The sequence below is a fragment of the Dipodomys merriami genome, unplaced genomic scaffold (genome assembly GCF_024711535.1).
Source record: "Dipodomys merriami isolate MVZ:Mamm:240054 unplaced genomic scaffold, mDipMer1.0.p SCAF_477, whole genome shotgun sequence".
Taxonomy (NCBI): Eukaryota; Metazoa; Chordata; class Mammalia; order Rodentia; family Heteromyidae; genus Dipodomys; species Dipodomys merriami.
The window spans coordinates 690197-707624 of record NW_027206043.1 but is presented as its reverse complement, the minus strand read 5'-3'; the positions used below and the strand labels follow the sequence as shown (position 1 = coordinate 707624).

Below are 17428 nucleotides of genomic sequence, written 5' to 3'. Positions count from 1 at the left end.
GGCAAGTGTTCCTGGAGAAAAGAGGGGGTGGGTAGGAAGGAGCCCCCCCCTTCCCAACCACCTGCATGAGGCTTTGGAGTCCAGTACCCTGGGCAGCTTGGCAGGTGTGTGGCTCACGTGAACCACACGCGTGTGCAGGCTGGGGAAGGTGCATGCCCGCATGGGCCTGGAGCCACATGCGTGGGCACTCTACCGGTGTTTGCCAGCTCATAGACTCACCTAAGCCAGGCAGCATCTCCATGGAGGCGCACGCGGGTACCTGTGCTAGTACCAGCCCAGCAGGGAGGTGCATGCTTTTTCATTTTTTTATTTTCAGGAGAGGAGGCAGAAGACTGGGGTGCAAGATTGGGGTGTATTTATGTGTTTGTGTGCACACTGCAGCCTGGGTGTACAGGTAAGTTTGGGACCTCACTCCTGGCGGGGAGGTGGCACTGGAACGTGTGCATGGGAATGCCCTGCCGTGGCAGGCGCGCAGGCGCTTGGGTCCTGGCCCACTATGGCTCACACTCACTCGGGGATGTGTGTAATGTGGGGCTCGTGTCTGTCACACCCTAGTGGTGGCCACGTGCGCACATTGGGTCAGCGGTCCCGGGATCGTCTTCTTCCACCCCAGTGGGCCAAGGAGCAGGGCCGGCAGGCAGCTTTGCCTGGGATGTCAGGACTTGGTTGGAGCCTTGTTGGTTTTGGCTCAGGCGATTCAAATGGGGGAAGCCCTGGGGAGCAGGCGGGAGTGGAACAAAGGAGGGACGCAGGCTGGGGAGGTAGCAGACAAGAAGGAAGCCTCTGGAACCCTAGGGCCTTGGGGGAAGGGGAGCAAGATGCCCTATGCAGATTCCTGGGCCTGAGACTACATCTTAAAGTCTTGGGGGCCATCTCTCTATGACTTCCAGAACCTGAGCCCCGGTTTACCTTAGGGGACCCCAAGAGGATCACAGGCCAGACACCGGGAGGGGGAAAACTCCACTTGATTCCCACACAATGGGTCACCAAGAGAGGGAGCCCACCATACATGTAATAAACCTTCTGACTGCTCAGCATGGTCCAATGGGTTTTGAGTGACCATCATCAGCACCCCCATTTGGAAATAAGAGGCATTTGGGGTAAAGAGCACAGCTTCCCATCTTTCCCCCAGTGAAGGGAAGAGTTTGGGAGGTACCTTTGCGCAGAAAGCCTAATAGGTTCTGTTTCTTGACCTAGCTGCTTGAAACCTCTTCTATTCCCCCCCTCCCCCCCTCACCGGGGCAACAGAGAAGGAATTCTCTCAGGGTGAGCCTCCACCCCACCCCCACCCCCAGGGTGCACTGGAAGGGGTTGAGAAGGTGGAGTGATGTGTTCCAAGTCATACTTGCCCTTGGGCGCCTAACTTTAATCCCTCCCACCCCACTTTGAGCCCCATGACCTTGGCACTTGACCTCATGGCCTCTGTTTCTTCATCTGTAAAACAGGTTACTCATCCCTGCCTGGCTGTGTTAGTAAGGTCACAGGAGGTCACAGATGCCCGCTCCGCCTGCCCACTCCCCCACCCCCACCCCCACCCTGCATAATTGCTCTGGAGATGGTAGCTGTTATTTTTATTGTGAGGAATCTGGCTATGACAAGCTGTGACGCTTGGTGCAATCGCGTTAGGCTGTGTGTGTGAGTGTGTGTGTGCGTGCGCGTGTGCGCGCCTGTGCCACTGTGTGTGTGTGTGCGTGTGTGCGTGTGACAGGTTGTGTGTGAGACTGTGCGTGGACGACAGATTGTGCCGGTGTGCGGCGGTGCCTGTGACAGGCTGTCACCGCGCGACAGACTGCGGGTGGCGGGGTGTTGCGGGCGTTGACTGTGAGTAGAGATGAGGCGGTGCATGCTGTGTGCGTGGGGCTGGGACTGGAGGACCCCACAAAGCCACCCCAGGAGGATCTGGTTGCCAGTGAAGAGAGAGCGACTGGGGGAGGACAGGGGGCCCGGCGCCCGGGGGCCTTAGCTTCTCCGTTGTACTCCATGGTGCTCATTTGATGGCGAACCTCGGAGGTGACAGAGCAGAGGCCCCCTGTGGTAGACTGCCCTTCTCCAGGCACTCGTGGCTCCTGCCTTTAATCCTAGCTTCTCAGGAGACTGAGATCTGAGGAGGAGGATTGGAAGCCAGCCTCTTAGCTCCAATAATTTTTTTTTTTAAAGCTAGAAGTGGGGCTGGCTCGAGTGGCAGAGAGCTAGCCTTGAGCAAAAGAAACTCAGGGACAGTGCCTAGGCCCTGAGTTCAAGTCCCAGGACCAAGATATACACACACACACACACACACACACACACACACACACACACACACACAGACCCCTCCCACCTATCAGCTCAAGTGCCCAGTCCTCAGCTTCCTGGGAAAGGAAATCTTGGAGCATAGAAGCCCTCTGGGCCTGGCTGAGCTTAATAAGGGATTGAGACGCTACCCGTTTGCCGTCCTTTCCCTGGGCTCCAGGCCTGAGCACAGTTCCTGGAGACCTGAAGAAGGAAGAAGAGATATTTTGGGGGGAAAGGCAGAGAAATGGTTGGGACAGAAAGAAAGGAAGAAAGAAAGAAAGAAAGAAAGAAAGAAAGAAAGAAAAGAAAGAAAGAAAGAAAGAAAGAAAGAAAGAAGCCAGGGCTGGGAATGTGGCTTAGTGGTAGAGTGCTTGCCTTGCATGCACAAAGCCCTGGGTTCCATTCCTCAGTGCCACATACACAGAAAAAGCCGGAAGTGGTGCTGTGGCTCAAGTGGTAGAGTGTTAGCCTTGAGCAAAAAGAAACAAGAAGAACAGTGCCCAGGCCCTGAGTTCAAGCCCCAGGACTGGCAAAAAAGAGAGAGAGAGAGACAGGAAAAAAGAAGCCAGGTGTGGGGGTATGCAAGTGCGCACCACACCTGATACTTCAGCATGCAGCTGAGGTAGGAGGATTGGGAGTTCGAGACCAGCCCGGGCTACATATTCTCTGCTTCAAAGAGAGAGAGAGAGAGAGAGAGAGAGAGAGAGAGAGAGAGAGAGAGAGAGAGAGAGAAAGGGAGGAAAAAGAAGAAGAAAAAGGAAAGGAGAGAAGGAGGAAGGGAAGGGAAAACAGCGAGGATGAGCTGGAGGAGAGAGGGAATGAAGCTGGCCTGGGAGCCCAGTGGGGAAGTTTCCCAGGTTAGATGGGCAGAAAGGACAGTCCACACTTGGGAGCACCATTGGGTGCTGGGCCCTGGGCTGGGCGCACTGTCAGAGACTCAGCTCTGCAGAAGGGACCAGCAAACCCAGCAACAACTGGCAAGCAGCTGGCCTCCAACTCCCAACCCAAGTCATTCTCATCCAAGTGAAGTTCCGCTTCATGAACCGTCTTGGCCCATAGCTTCCTTCTATGTTGGGGAAACTGAGGCTGAGGAAGCCATCCAAGCACACCTGGGTCCTGGATATGGGGGAATACAAAGCGCTCTCTCTCTCTCTCTCTCTCTCTCTCTCTCTCTCTCTCTCTCTCTCTCTCTCTCTCTCTCTCTCTCTCTCTCTCTCTCTCATGTTTCTTGTGCTGTGTTTTCCGTGGCTGGGTCCTCTTTCTCTCTGAAGTGCCTGTCCTAGGTGATAATTGTGTCCAGTGTGTGTCTACTCCTAATGTCTGTTCAGGGCCAGCCTCTGCCACAAAGGGAGGGGGCGAGGGAGAGGCTCCGAAGCACCCCCTACCCCCCCCCCGAAAGTGTGTCTGATACTTGCAGCCTCTGCAGCGAAAAACAAGTTTCCACAGGGCTGCCTTGGGTTGGGGCCAGGCCGTCCTCAAATAACATTTGAAGTTACTTAGCAAACTTTGTTCAGAGGCACGCGGGCAGCAAGCTTGGGGTGGGGGGGCGGTGGGGGAGGGCAGTAAACCGGTTTTCTCTGAAGTCCCTTACCCCCTTTGGGGACTCAAGTGCCCCCATACAGCCCTTAGTATCCCACCACCCCCCCAGCCCTAGTTCTGCCGAGAGAAGCAGGAATCTTACAGCTTTGCCAAGGAACTTGGGTGTGGGGGGGGTTGGTACCAGCACCCCTTATGCATAATGACTTATTTTGCCAATCCAAGCCCTGCGTTTGGCCCGACCTATCCACCATGGTTGTCTGGTGGCCTAGAAGCCGACACGGAGTCCCCGAATGAGCAGAGAGAGGACTGTCAGAAATGGGAGGGGACCCCATTTTCCAGCAGTCTCGTTCTGCCAACCTTGAGGTTAAATGAAGAAGCCAGTGGAGCCAGCTGGCTTAGAACATGTGCTCCCTCCAGACCTGCACACAAGTCCGTCCCCCCAAGCCCCCCAATGCCCACTGCTCCGTCTTCTAAAACTCCCTCTCCCAGGTCCCAGGCATAGTCGGCAGAGAAGGCCCCAGAGCCATGGTGGCTTTGGAAGTAAAGTTGGCGCCTTGGGGGGGGAGGGGGGAGAGCAGGAAGGAGCCAAATACTGTGAGCCATTACAAGTAGAGAGAGAGGAAGGGAGGGAGGGAAGGACGGGGAAGATGGAAGCCAGGCGGGCATTCTTGCCAAACTCTGAGCTGCAAGGGTAGTAGACAATGCCATCCAGGCCCTTCAAGGGACCAGGCATGAAGGATGAGCCCCAGGTGGCACGGGGCAAGCTGGGGGCTCAAAGGCACTCCCCCCCACACCTTCAAAATGGAGACTGGCAGCCACAGCCGTTCGGCTCTGCCCGGGCATGGGGTGGGGGTGGTAGGCAGGCAGGAGGCCAAACCAAATGCCACCAAGTTGGGCATGGTAGTTGCCAGCCTACAGCGCCGACCTCAGACCAGCCCAGCCCCTAGAGTTTTATGGGGGTACAGACAGTCGGAGACTCCGCTGAGAATTGAAGGCCCAGCAGGCAAAGCAAGGTCCCCCCTAAAACTTTGGGCAGATCCCCAAGACTCTGTAAAGATGGCACAGCCTGGTACTGCCAGGGTTGACATGCAAGGGTAAAAATAAACCGGGCCCGCCCCGGGGGAGCTAAATCCAGGGGCCCAGGTGGAAGTGCCACTCTGGGCCACCAGCTGCCCCCCCACCCCCACTCAGAACACCAGGGCTGAGATTACTCAGTGCCCATCGCGGATACAGGAAACGCCCCAGCCATCTTATTCTCAAGACTCCGGAGTCCGGACAGCAGAGGGTATGCCCGAGCAGAGAGATGAAGGCCAGCCATAGTGGGCCCAGACTTGGGGTCTCTATAGATGGTGGAGGCAACCATGTTAACCCACACTACCCACTGCTGACCTCCAGCCTGCCCATGTCAGAGAAAAAGAAGTTCAAGCCAAAAGCACCAGTGCGCCGCACATCGGTCATCCTAGCTGCTCCAGAAGGCTAAGATCTGAGGATCCAAGTTCAAAGCCAGCCTTGGGCATGAAAAGTCCATAAGACTCTTCTCTTCCGTGAACCAGCTGGAAGTGGAGACGTGGCTCAATTGGTAGAGCGCCAGCCTTGAGTGAAAAAGAAGAGCACCTAAATCCTGAGTTCAAGCCCCGGGACTGGCACCAAAAGAGAGAGAAGGGGGTTCATATGGCAGCGTTGGGGAGATGTCATAAAGGAGAATTTCAACACAAAATCAGAACCCCCCCACACCCCTCTCTAGCACAGACCCCCAGCCTTGGCCTTAGCCTGAGCTTTTTCCCATCATACCTAGCGCTCCTTCCAAAGACAGGACAACTCCCTTGTTTATCACTGTCCTGCTCTCCCGCCGAGGCCTGGCACCTCTGCCAGTTCTACTCCTTGCTGAGCCCCGGGGGCCTAGAACAGGGCCTGGCACCCAAGAGGTGGCTGGTAAATATTTGGTGAAGGAATGCACAGGCCCCCTGGCTGCACCCCCAAGCACGCAGGCTCCGGCTGGGTGCCCAGTGAAGGTGTGGGAGAAGGCATGATGCCTCACAGTGACGAGGAGAGGCCTGGCTAGTGGAGGTGTGGTAGGTGGGATTGGAAGATCTAAGGTCAGACCCGTAAGAAGGGTATAAGAGTACAAAATGGGGTCTGACAGTGCACAGATAATTTAGTAAAAGACTGGAAAACTCGCTGCAATTCTGTCCCATTGGAAGTGGAGACCAGAGGACTGGATCCATCAGCTTCTCCCCCGCTCCCCCAGCCACACACACTCCCTTTGCTCCAGGTCTGAACAGACCTCTTTGGAGTGTCAAGATTGTCATCTATCAAATCAAGCACTATTTTAAAGAATTTCAAAAAAAAATTTTTTTTTAGTTTTAACTTTATTTTTGTGCCAGTATTAGGTCTTGAACTCAGAGCCTTGCACTCTTGCTTGCTGTTTTGGGGGTTTGGTTTGGTTTGGTTTGGTTTCACTCAAGGTTAGCACTCTACCGCTTGAGCCATAGCTCCACTTCCAGCTTTTTAGTGGTTCATTAGAGAGAAGAATCTCAAGGACTTTCTTGCCCAGGCTCTTTAAACCTCAATCCTCAGATCTCAGCCTCCTGAGTAGCTGGGATGACAGGCGTGAGCCACCCATGGCCCCACTAAACATTTAAAAAATAAATAAAAAATAAAAATAAAAAACACCTCTTTGTTCTTTCTTTTTCCAGGTTCAGAAATGGGGTATCAAAAGCCAAAAGACTGGACTGGATGGGGAGGGGGAGCGGTGAAGGGAATAACTCCACGATAGATCACTTGTCTAGCATTCATGAAGCGCTGGATTCCACCCCTAGCACCAAAAAACAACAATAAATACCAAAGGATTAAGTGCCTATGGAGAACAAATCTCCAGCCAGTAACGTTCTGGGCATGGGGCGGGCATGGGGGTCTGCCAGGATCGAAGTTATACAAACCAGGATTGCAATTTCTACCTGGAGAGAGGAGGGGTAGAGAGACAGCCCAAAGCTGCTGCAGGGTGTCAGGCCGAGGGGCAGATCCGGGGGGCGGGGGGGGTGCTGAGGCGTTCATCTCGCAGGTGGCCAGCTGGGGCCAGGTGCGGGATCATGAATTGTTCCTCTCATCTCTGTGCGGTTCCATAAATGACATATGCTTGGATGTGGGTGAGTAAGGCCGTGTGTGTGTGTGTGTGTGTGTGTGTGTGTGTGTGTGTGACGGAGTCAGCCAGTCTCTTGCCTGTGTGGGCTATGTGCTGTGTATGTGTGTGTGTATGTGTGTGTGTGATAGATTCGGGATATTCATACATGCATGAGTGTGTGTGTGTGTGTGTGTGTGTGTGTGTGTGTGTGTGTGTGTGTTATTGTGTCTGCATTTGTAAGCCAGTTTCCAAGCTTTAGTGCTACTGACATTTGGGGCATCTAGATTCTTCTTTGTGGCAGGGCCATCAAGAGCCCCCCCCAAAAAAATGCCAGTTTGACCACCACACCTGTTACCTGATAACATTAGGGATAGGAGACGTGTGCATGTGTTATTTGCACACATGTGTTCTTATGTGTGCCAGAGCATCTGGTGGTCTATCTGGGGATAGATATCAGTGCACATGTACACACACGTGCACACCTGCCATCTGACGGTATCCCTCTGTGTGTGTTGTTGTGTTTGTGGGTTCTGTGTACCCTGTGTGTGTGAGGGTGGCCAGGCCCGTCCGCATAGGATTTCACGCCATGCGGTTGTGTAAGGGTGTGTGTCTCATGCGCATGCACCCCTAAGTAGCTCCCTGCGTGTGTCACACCTCGTGGCTGGGTGTCTGGAGGTGTCTGTATTAGGGTGAGCCTCTTTTGTGGATGCTTGTGTGTGTGTGTGTGTGCTGCGAATGAAGAGAGATGCCAGCACGTGGCAGCGTGATTCTTTCTGCCCGCATGTACCAGTGAAAGTGTGTCACTTTGTGTGATGGGGGTGGCGGGGAGCGGGGGGGGGGGAGCGAGGAATAAAGCCCCACACCAAGCAATTTGACCGAAGCCGATATTCGTTCAGAGCCACCCTGCCTGCCTCAGACTCAAAGGCACCTCCTGGGGCTTGGGGAGGGGGGCTTGGGTGCACCTCTGTTCCATCCTCTCCTCCAGCTTGGCTGGATTCAGGTGGGGGACAGAGAGAGAGAGAGAGACCCCTGCTTTTGCCCTATCTGTGCCAGGAAGGTTGGCACTGAGCTTTCCGTGGGGGGAGGGCGGGTTCCTTGGCGGGGGTGGGCACTGCCCCCTGCCCACGGATGGCCACCATCACCCCCGACTCCCCTCAGGGTGGGGCCCAGTGGAGGGAGAGCTCCCCAGTGCAACCCTGCCTTCCGATTGGCTGCAGCGCGCCGCAGTGCCCGCTACCCGCCTCCCCTCCCTGGCTGGCACAGCCACATGGGTAGTGGCAAACATAACTGAGTTCTGGGCACAGCTGTGCCTCGCAGAGGCCTGCCAGCCCCACCAGAAGCCAGACACCCCAGCTCTGTGCCCCCCGACCCCTCCCTGCCCGTTCACCCGCCCAGCCAGGCAGCCCAGTCACCCAGCCTGCTGCCCGCTTGTAGTACCAGGCCCAGCCTACCCACCCCCCCTTGCCCGCAGGGCCTGTGCCCCCCCCGGCCAGGCTTACTTGGGGGGGCCTAGGCCCCTACATGAGGCCCACTCCAGCCCTCAGAGGGGCTCCTCAGGCGCAGGGGGGGGAGGCGGCGGGGAGGGGAGCTAGGCCTGCTTCCTTTAGTGAGCGCGCCCAGAGCTGGAGCCAAAAATCGAGGAGGAGATATTCAGACGGAGCCAAGATGCGTTTGGCAGGAGAGGAGAGAGAGGGAGCAGGAGGGGGAGGAGGGGAGGAGAGAGGGAGGAAAGAGGGACTGAGAGAGAAAGAGAGAGAGGAAAGAAAGGGGGGGCCTCAGTTTCCAAATCTGTGACCTCAGAGCCGCAGAGGGAACAGGGTAGTGGACCCAATGACAGGCCCCGTCTGTGCTGGGGTGGCGGGGTTGGTGGGACAGGGGCGATCAGGCCACAGACACAGCCGGACACCCAGCTGGCCGGCCAGGGCAGCCGCAGGGAGAAGCCAAAATCCATATGTGAAGGGCAGACAGCGAGCGGCCTGCGGGCTGCCCAAGCACGCTGCACCTCACCACACAACGGGCTTCTGTCCACGCCAGGCCAGGGGCACAGGAGGGGCTGCGGGCAGGCCCCCACGGCCGCACAAACCCAGGGGAAGAGACAAGAGGCCGCCAACGACCGGCCCCGCGCCTGGCTGCCACAATGGACATCCTATAGGGTGCCCCGGGGGCCAGAGGGACGCCAGGAAAGAGGGGGCCGTGCGGTGAGCTCCACAAAGGGTCGAGCCTGCCACGCACAATGACACGGGGGAAAGGGGGCACGCGGAGACACGCAGGGGGACACAGACAGGCAATGAACACGTGCGGAAGCCACCCCATGACACGCCTCGGCCATGACCACCGGCCACCAGAAAAGAACACACGTCAGTCTGTTGCTATAGATGGGAGCTACCGTCATGGCATAGGAAGGCACTCCGTGACAGGCCTCGAAGGCCCCACGGGACCTGCCATGGAGGCGCAGCAGCGACACAAAGCCCACAGCGGGTTTCACGTGAACGTGAACACACACACACACTCATATCCCCCACACCACACACCGGCACCAGACACACAAGACGGGGAGCGTGCTACCGTCTTCAGTTACCAGGTAGGCACGCGGAGACACGTGGACAGGCACCCACGCAGACACGGGGAGCCACGGGAAAATGGCGGCCCAACGGCTTTGGCACGCCGATGGAGACCGATCACCTAGGAGCACCTCAGCAGTGCCTCTGAGCCCACTCTCTGCCCCCCACTTCCCCCCCAACCCAGGATTTGGGGGAGGGGCAGTAAAAGAATCTTTCCCCAGTGCCATATTGGGAAAAGAGCACAAAGCAGACGCGCTCGCTGGCCTCTCTTGGTCTGGCTTAGGGTGGAAAAAAATTTCCAGGCCTCAAATGTAGTTGTGGTGATCAAAACAGGCCCTGAGCAAAGAGCCGGGTTCCTGGCGGCTTTGATCTAGGCACCAGCCATCGGCGGTCGCTGCAGGGATTTTTACCAGCAGCCACAACCCCACGGCTGCACACCCATCTCCAGTGCTTTACACACCCGAAATCTTGCACAAGCCTCCTGCCCCAAAGCGAGTCCAGGCAACCATGCTCAGGTGCCGATTTATACATGCCGATCTGTGGGGACATCGCTGATCCCCTACCGGATGCCTAAGATGGAGGGGGGTGCACATGCGCTCTTTGTCCTTTGTCGATCCCTCAGAAGATATCTGGTCCCCTGCCCTGTGCCACTGTCCCCTTTACTTCAAAGTCTGCCAACCTTCCTCTTGGACTGCAAGACCCCATGCTAGCGGAAAGAGCTGCACCAGCCGCTAGCCTCACTGCTGGGCACAGCCTTGCCTCTTCCTCCTGGCAGCCCACTGGGATTTCTACGTGGGGAGAGCATCCTCTCTTCCGTCCCTCAGAAGCATTCTTCTCTCTGCACCGAGAGAGGCACATGAGGATGACAAGCCAAATACTAACTAAGCCCTCTCTGTTTCTTCAGCATACTTGGGCACTGTGCCGAATCGCCTCACTGCCCAAGCCAGACACTCATACCGCCATTGCTGCCTTTGGAGAACAGGACAAGAACCAAGGTTTAGGGGCTGGGAAGGTGGCTCAGTGGTAGAGCGCTTGCCTTGCATGCCCGAGGCCCTGGGTTCGATTCCTCAGCACCACATAAGCAAAAAGAAAAAAGCTGGAGGTGGCGCTGTGGCTCAAGTGGTAGAGCGCTAGCCTTGAGCTGAAGAGCTGAGGGACAGCGCCCAGGCCCAGAGTTCAGGCCCCACGACCGGACCCCCCCCCAAAAAAAAGAACCAAGGTTTAAACCCGGTGTTGACTTAGGGCTGCGTGTGAGGCCTTGGCCTCTGCTGCCACAGCCTCCATCTCAGCCATGGAGGCTACACATTTGTGGCTAAGGTCAGGACCCCAGGCTTCAGCTCCTTCTCACGAAGAACTCGCACCGAGTGCCAGTGTCCTCCCCGCTGCCCAATTAATCCAGCAGAGCCTCGGCTCTGAGCTTAGCCCAGCCCAGCAGCAGAAGGTCTCTCAGAGCCCAGACCTAGACCTATACACTTCGTGCCACTGTTGGGGCTGGTGCATGGATGGCTGGAGCCAGAGAGAAACATTCCATTAAATGCCAGCACCAAGGCTGGGCACTGCTGGCTCACTCACACCTGTGATCCTAGACACAGAGGATCACAGTTCAAAGCCAGCCACGGACAGGACAGTTCCACGAGACTCCATCTTCAGTTAACCAACGAAAAGCCAGATCAGCATCATGGCTTAACTGGTAGAGTACCAGCCCAACAAGTAAACTGAGTAAGCATGAGGCGGCTCTGAGTTCAAACCCCAGCACCAGCACACACACGTGCGTGCGCACGCGCACACACACACACACACACACACATATCAGATTGGCACAGAGAACAGTAGCTTACAGGGACCGATGGGTAGCCATTGTGACCCAGAGAAAAAGTGAGCAGAGTGTGGTGGGGCACATCAGGAAGGTCCCTTCTTGTTGAAAATGTATACACATAGCTGAATAGAGACAAAGATACTAGAACATTCTATAAGAGAGACAGGGCAAAGAGTCACATCTGTGGATGGGCCTACGTATGGACACCTTTGTGTCTTTGCCAGTGTCTGCACGTCTGTGTGCGTGTACAGCCGAGAGCAGGGGTTGTGCATGGGTGTGTCTGTATGTGCGTGCACACATGCGCACTTGGGTGAACCTACCCTTGAATCTGCCTTTGTCCAAGCGTATACTGACGACTCCGGAGGCCAGCCATGTTTGTGTGTGTTGGCTGACTGCAAACTCAGGTCCACAATGAACTTCAATGCGCATGTGTTCCACATCCCTCAGCCTCTGTACCCATTTCTAGGGGTAGATGTGTATTTACCCATATCTTAGATCTGACCGCGGTATGTGTGCGTGCGTGCACGTGGCTGGGCATAAACATCCCCGTGTTGGCAATGCCAGTGCGTGCGTGTGTGTGTGTGTGTGTGTGTGTGTGTGTGTGTGTGTGTGTGTGTGTGTGTGTATCCCCTTATCCAGGCACATGTCTCTCTGGTGAGTTGTCCCAGTAAACACCACCCATCTCTTTTCTCTGCCTGGGATTCAGGCCTGTGGCAGAGAAGGCCTTGAACAGCTCCTGTAACTGCCCGGCCTGGCTGCCCTGCATTTCTATGCTTTTTCTAGAAGGAGATTTTTCCCCCCTTGTCCTTCCCCCTCGCCCACAGTGCTTTTCCCCGCCAGGGCCCCGCTGCTCCAAGCTCCTTTCCGCTCAATCATTTATTGACTTTAAAATCGAAGCCAATTCTGGTTTGAAAAAAAGAAAAGAGAGGCCAGAGAGAGACAGAGAGAGAGAGAAAGAGAGAGAGAGAGGTCTAACATACAAGGGGATGGGGAAAATGGGCAGGAGCCAGACCAGAGACCGAAACCCTGAACAGGGATGGAGCCCTATACCAGTGGCTCATGTCTGTAATCCCAGCTACTCAAGAAGCTGAGATCTGAGGGTTGCAGTTCAAAACCAGCCCAGGCAGGAAAGTTCGTTAGACTCTTATCTACAATTAGCTAGCAACAAGCCCGAAGTGGAGCTGTGGCTCAAGTGGTAGGGCTCCACCCTTAAGTAAAAAAACAAAAACAAAAAACCCAGGACAGTGCCCAGGCCCTGAGTTCAAGCCCCAGGACCAGCAAAAAAAAAAAAAAAAGATAGATGACAAAGACATATGCAGACAGAAGAGTGAGGAAAAAAGAAAGAAAAAGACAACCCAGAGAATGGTTTACTCAGAAAAGCAGAGGTCAAGGTGGTAGAAAAAAACTATAAAAGCAGAGTTGGCTGTCAAAGAGAAATAGCCAGGCCCTGCTGACCAGACGACAGCGCCTGCCCAGTGCTGAGGGGTTTCCCTGCCCACCGTGCAGGGCCAGCGGGCTGGTGAGAAGACGCTTACTCCCCTCCCTGCCAGCCTGGCACATTCAGGCTAAGGCTCCTGCAGATCTGAACCTGCACTTCTCTTTTGAAATGCAACAGTGTCAAACTCTATCCATCACCCCCTAATTCCGATGGGTACCCAAGTCCCTTCCTCCCCTTCCCATCCAAGTATCAGCTGGTGGCTTTTCTCACTCAGGGATGCGGTGAAATCTGGAGGATGGGTGTCTCATCCAAACCACAGGCAGGGTTAAGGACGCAGGCCTTGATACCTGGTGTGCTTGGTACAGGCTGGCGGTCGGGTGGATAAGAGGCTACTTAAGGGGAGAGGGGTCCTGGTAGTCCCAGGACTCAAAACACAACCACTAGGGCCAGCCAAGTGTCACCCTAAAAGCAAGCCACGTCTCACACCCAGCTGGCCAGCTGGCCGTCCATGAGTGTCAAGTTGGAAGTAGGGATTTGGGGGGACCTCCCCCTCATACTGCCACGGAGCTTGCACGCACACTCAGACATACTCTGGGACACACGTGTTTAGTCCACAGAGGATTTCCACGGCTGACCCTGGAGGGGGGGCGGCATTCGCAGACTCTAGATTACCACCCAACCCAGGATCATGACTGACCATCTCCATAAACTCTCTTGCTTCTCCAAACCTGGCATGTGTGTGTCATGCACATGAATGCCCACTCCCACCTCTGGGGGAGGGCACCCCTTGGCACAGAGGGAACCACCGTTCAGCGCCCCAGACCTAAAGAAGTCCCATGGATTGGCCTAGCAGGCAGGGTGGCCTAGCCAGCCCTAGGTGTCCCCTCGGCCCCAGTTACGGATTACCTGCTACAGCCTGGCACCGCGGGCCAGCATGAAGGCTCCTATGCCCGATCGCGGCCTCGGGCTATGGCCTAGGAAAAGCCAGGTGGCCGTGCACGCGGGAGCCCGGCCTGGGCCTCTGCGGGATCGCGGGCGCAAGAAACTTCGCTGCAGGCGGGACGCGCTCTCTCGCCGCTGCCGCGCGCGCGCCAAGGTGGGCGCTGTTGTTCCCGCCGCTGCCCCGACGGCAAGGCCGGCCAGACCCGGCGCGATCCGGACCCGCGCGTCCACCTCCCGCCCCTCTTCTGCCTGGAGGGTGGCGGGCAGGACAGGATCACCCCTCACACACACACACACACACACCCGCACCCCGGGCCGCCGCCGCCGCCGCCGCACCCCTCCCCAAACCCCGCCGAGGTCCAACACCACCACGGGCCCCGGGTCGCTGGAGACCCGGAAAGTTTGCGCCAAGGAAAGTTTGGGGAGGGTGGGGGGTGGGGGGTTTGAGCTAAGCGGCTGCGCCGTCCAGGTCGGGCTGCGAGGCGCAGCCCCCTCCCCGGGGCTGGCAGCGCGCCCGTCCTTCCCTCCCCTCCTCTGCCCCTCTGAAATTTGGGAGCCCCGCCATTTTCTTAGCCCCGCTCCCATGTGAGGCCTGAACAAAGACTTTGGGGAGACGCCCGGGCCGCTCGCGACCCGCCCAGGGCACCCCCCGGCCGCACGCAGGGGCAGTCGCCAAGCACGCCGGGGCAGTGCCACCCTCGGGGACCGCGGCGCCCGCCCCGGGGAATGCCACCCGCCCCCGGGGCTTCCCCCTGCGCCCCGCGGTCTCCTGTCACTCCGGCCAAGGCTGCCCGCGGCCACGCCGCGCCGCCCACGGAGCCGCCGGGCACCCCGCAGGCCGGCCGGGCGCACGCACGCTCCGTCCTCCCCCCTCCTCCCTCCCCGCTCCCCACGATCTCCCACGCGCTCGCTCCCCGCCCCGCCGCGGGGCCCCCCGGGGGGCAGCGCCACGCACGCGGCGGGAGTCGGCGGGGCGGCCGGGCTCGCACGCGCACCGTGACGCCCGCACGCGTGCCCGGACCCCCCTGGGCGGCCCGCGGGGGGAGGGGGCCCGCCGGCTGCGCCCCCCCTCCGTCTGTGCGCCGTCCGCCCCGCGGAGCCCCCCCACGCCCGCTCCCTCCCCCGGGGTCGCGCGGGGGCGGCGGCCCGTACCTGGGTGAGGCAGTACGGGGAGTACATAGCTGGGCGCCCGGGCGGGAGCGCGGCAGCCGGCCGTGGCCAGGGGAGGCCCGGCAGGCGGCGATCGCGCTCGGGCTCCGGCTCCGGCTCCGGCTCCGGCTGCGGCTGCGGCTCGTCCGGCCTCCGCCGCGCGGTGCCCGCCCGGCCCTCGGCCCTGCGCTCGGCCCCGCGCGCGCCGCTCCCTCCGCGCTCTCCGATCGCCGCCTCGGCCCCGCCGGCTGCTCCAGCGGCCGCCGCTGCCTCTGGCGCCCCACGCCGCCGCCGCCGCCGCCGCCGCCGCCGCGCTCGCCGCTGCCTCTCGCGTCCGCCGCCGCCGCCGCCGCCGCCGCCGCCGCGCGTCTACTCCATGCCGCCGCCGCCCGGCCGTCACCTCGCCCGCCGCCGCCGCCGCCGCCGCCGCCGCCGCCGCCGCCGCCGCCGCCGCGCTGTGAAAGTGAAAGTTTAGACAAAGTTTGGAAGCGACGCACTCCGGGGAGAGGGAGCGGGCGGGCGCGGGCGGGCGGGAGGAGGGGCGCGGGGAGGGGCGCGCGGGCGGCCGCGGCGCGCACGCACTCACACACACACACTCACACACACGCATGCATGCACGCACACACATGCACACACGCATGCATGCACATGCACGCACGCCCACACGTGCTGGCCCGCGATCCCGCGCTGACACGCAGCCGCAGCCACAGCCGGGGGCTCGGACCTTGCCACCCACCCGTGTCACGTACAGGAAGCAACGCAAGAGCCACCGATTGCTCCTTCCAGCCACAAAGCACACGCAGACATCCACGTCCACGGGAGCGCGCGCGCACACACATGGACAACAGGAGAGCAACTTGCCCACAGTGCCCGAGTGGATCACGGACACGCAACCATGGCAGGCCCCGCAGATGACACACACACACATCGCCGCACACAACACACACAGATCCACGCCGAGAAGCAAGCACAAGCACCTACTGACACGTTCCCGCAGGACACAAGCACACCAGACACACTGCCAGACACCAACACAGGCCAGTCAAAATACCATGACAGACACATTGCCCCCCACACAGGCCTAGACACACAAAGAGATGGGAATCACACTCAGATACTGCTGCCTGGGTTGTCATAATTCAGTACTGGGGTACATGCTGTTACCTGGATGCACCCCTCAGGCTCAGGGTGCCCTCACCCACAGCTTTAGGAGGGTTCTTGTGTGCTGGTACTAGGGCTTGAACTCAGGGCCTATGTGTTTTTCCTTGGCTTTTTCACTCAAGGATGGCACTTTACCACTTGAGCCATCACTTCATTGGAGATAATAAGAGACTCACAGATATTTCTGCCCAGGCTGGCTTTGAACTGTGATAATCAGGTCTCAGCCTCCTGAGTAGCTAGGATCACAAGCATGAACCACCCAAAATTTTGATACTCAGATGGCTGGCAGCCTCCTCCCACCCCCCGGGGAGACGCCTCAGGCAGTGTCACACCCAGGTCCCTCAGGGGGCTCTAGATCACAGAAACCCATAGTGTGTGTGTGTGTGTGTGTGTGTGTGTGTGTGTGTGCACACGCACACACCAATGCTGGAGTTTGAATTCAAGGCCTGGGCACTGTTAGCGTTTTCACTCAAGGCAGATGCTCTACCACTTGAGCCACAGCTCTACTCTCAATTTCTTGCTAGTTAATTGGAGATGAGTCTCTTGGCTTTGAACCATGATTCTCAGATCTCAGCCTCCTGAGTAACTAGGATTACTGGTATGAGCCGCTGCTGCCCCCCCCCTTTGCCAGCCCTGGGCTTGAACTCTGGGCATGGGCACTGTTCCTGAGCTTCTTTTGCTCAAGGCTAGTATGCTACCATTTGAGCCACAGCACCACTTCAGCTTTTTTGGTTCATGTGGTACTGAGGAATCGAACCCAGGGCTTCATGCATGTTAGGCAAGCGCTCTACCACTGAGCCACATTCCCCGCCCCCCTTTTCCTTTTTTCTTGTTTTGTAGCACAGGCTACCCTCAAATCTCCTGCCTTACCTCTCCAGCGCCAGGATTATAGGTGGACACTACCAGGCCCAACGGTTCCAGTCTTTCTTGTAGGCCTCCTAACTCTGAACTTCCAAAGTTGAAAGGAAGATATGCTGTGTGTGGTTGTGCATGCCTGTAATCTCAGCACTCAGGAGACTGTGACAGGAGGATCTAGAGTTTAGAAGGGCTGGAGAATCTGGATCAGGGGCAGAAGGAGAAGCTGTTGGTGACCCCTGGGGTGAGTGGAGATGGTGCCCACAGCCTCCAGGCACCTCATGTCAGGACAGGACCGACTCCCACCTAAATTCCAGGTGCTGCACGCCTGCCGGGCCTAGAAGCTGTGGCAATTCTCAGCTGTGTTGTCTGGTTGAGGCGCTGGTATCTGTGGGTGTGTGCGCGCATGCGTGTTTATGTGAGTATGTAGCGGCCTGTGGCTGTGCCCACTGAACCCTGTATGCAGGCTCATGTGTGTGTGTGTGTGTGTAAGCATCCCTTACAAATATCGTGGTCATTTGGGCTGGGAAGGTGGCTCAGTGGTAGAGCGCTTGCCTTGCATGCCTGAGGCCTTG

The 17428-nt window shown here is 58.0% G+C and overlaps 1 protein-coding gene across 4 annotated transcripts in view; it reads right to left on the bottom strand.

Moving 5' to 3' along the window:
* LOC138808796 (nuclear factor 1 X-type) overlaps positions 1-15071 on the bottom strand; it is a 95022-nt gene extending 79951 nt beyond the window's left edge. For 3 of the 4 annotated variants that reach the window (XM_069994999.1, XM_069995003.1, XM_069995006.1), the window contains exon 1: positions 14841-15071. In XM_069994999.1, coding sequence (XP_069851100.1) covers positions 14841-14867 — 27 coding nt within the window. In that variant the 5' untranslated portion in view covers positions 14868-15071. The remainder of the gene's footprint in view (positions 1-14840) is intronic. The other variant, XM_069995005.1, reaches the window with a different exon arrangement.
* Between the last annotated feature and the right edge of the window lie 2357 nt (positions 15072-17428).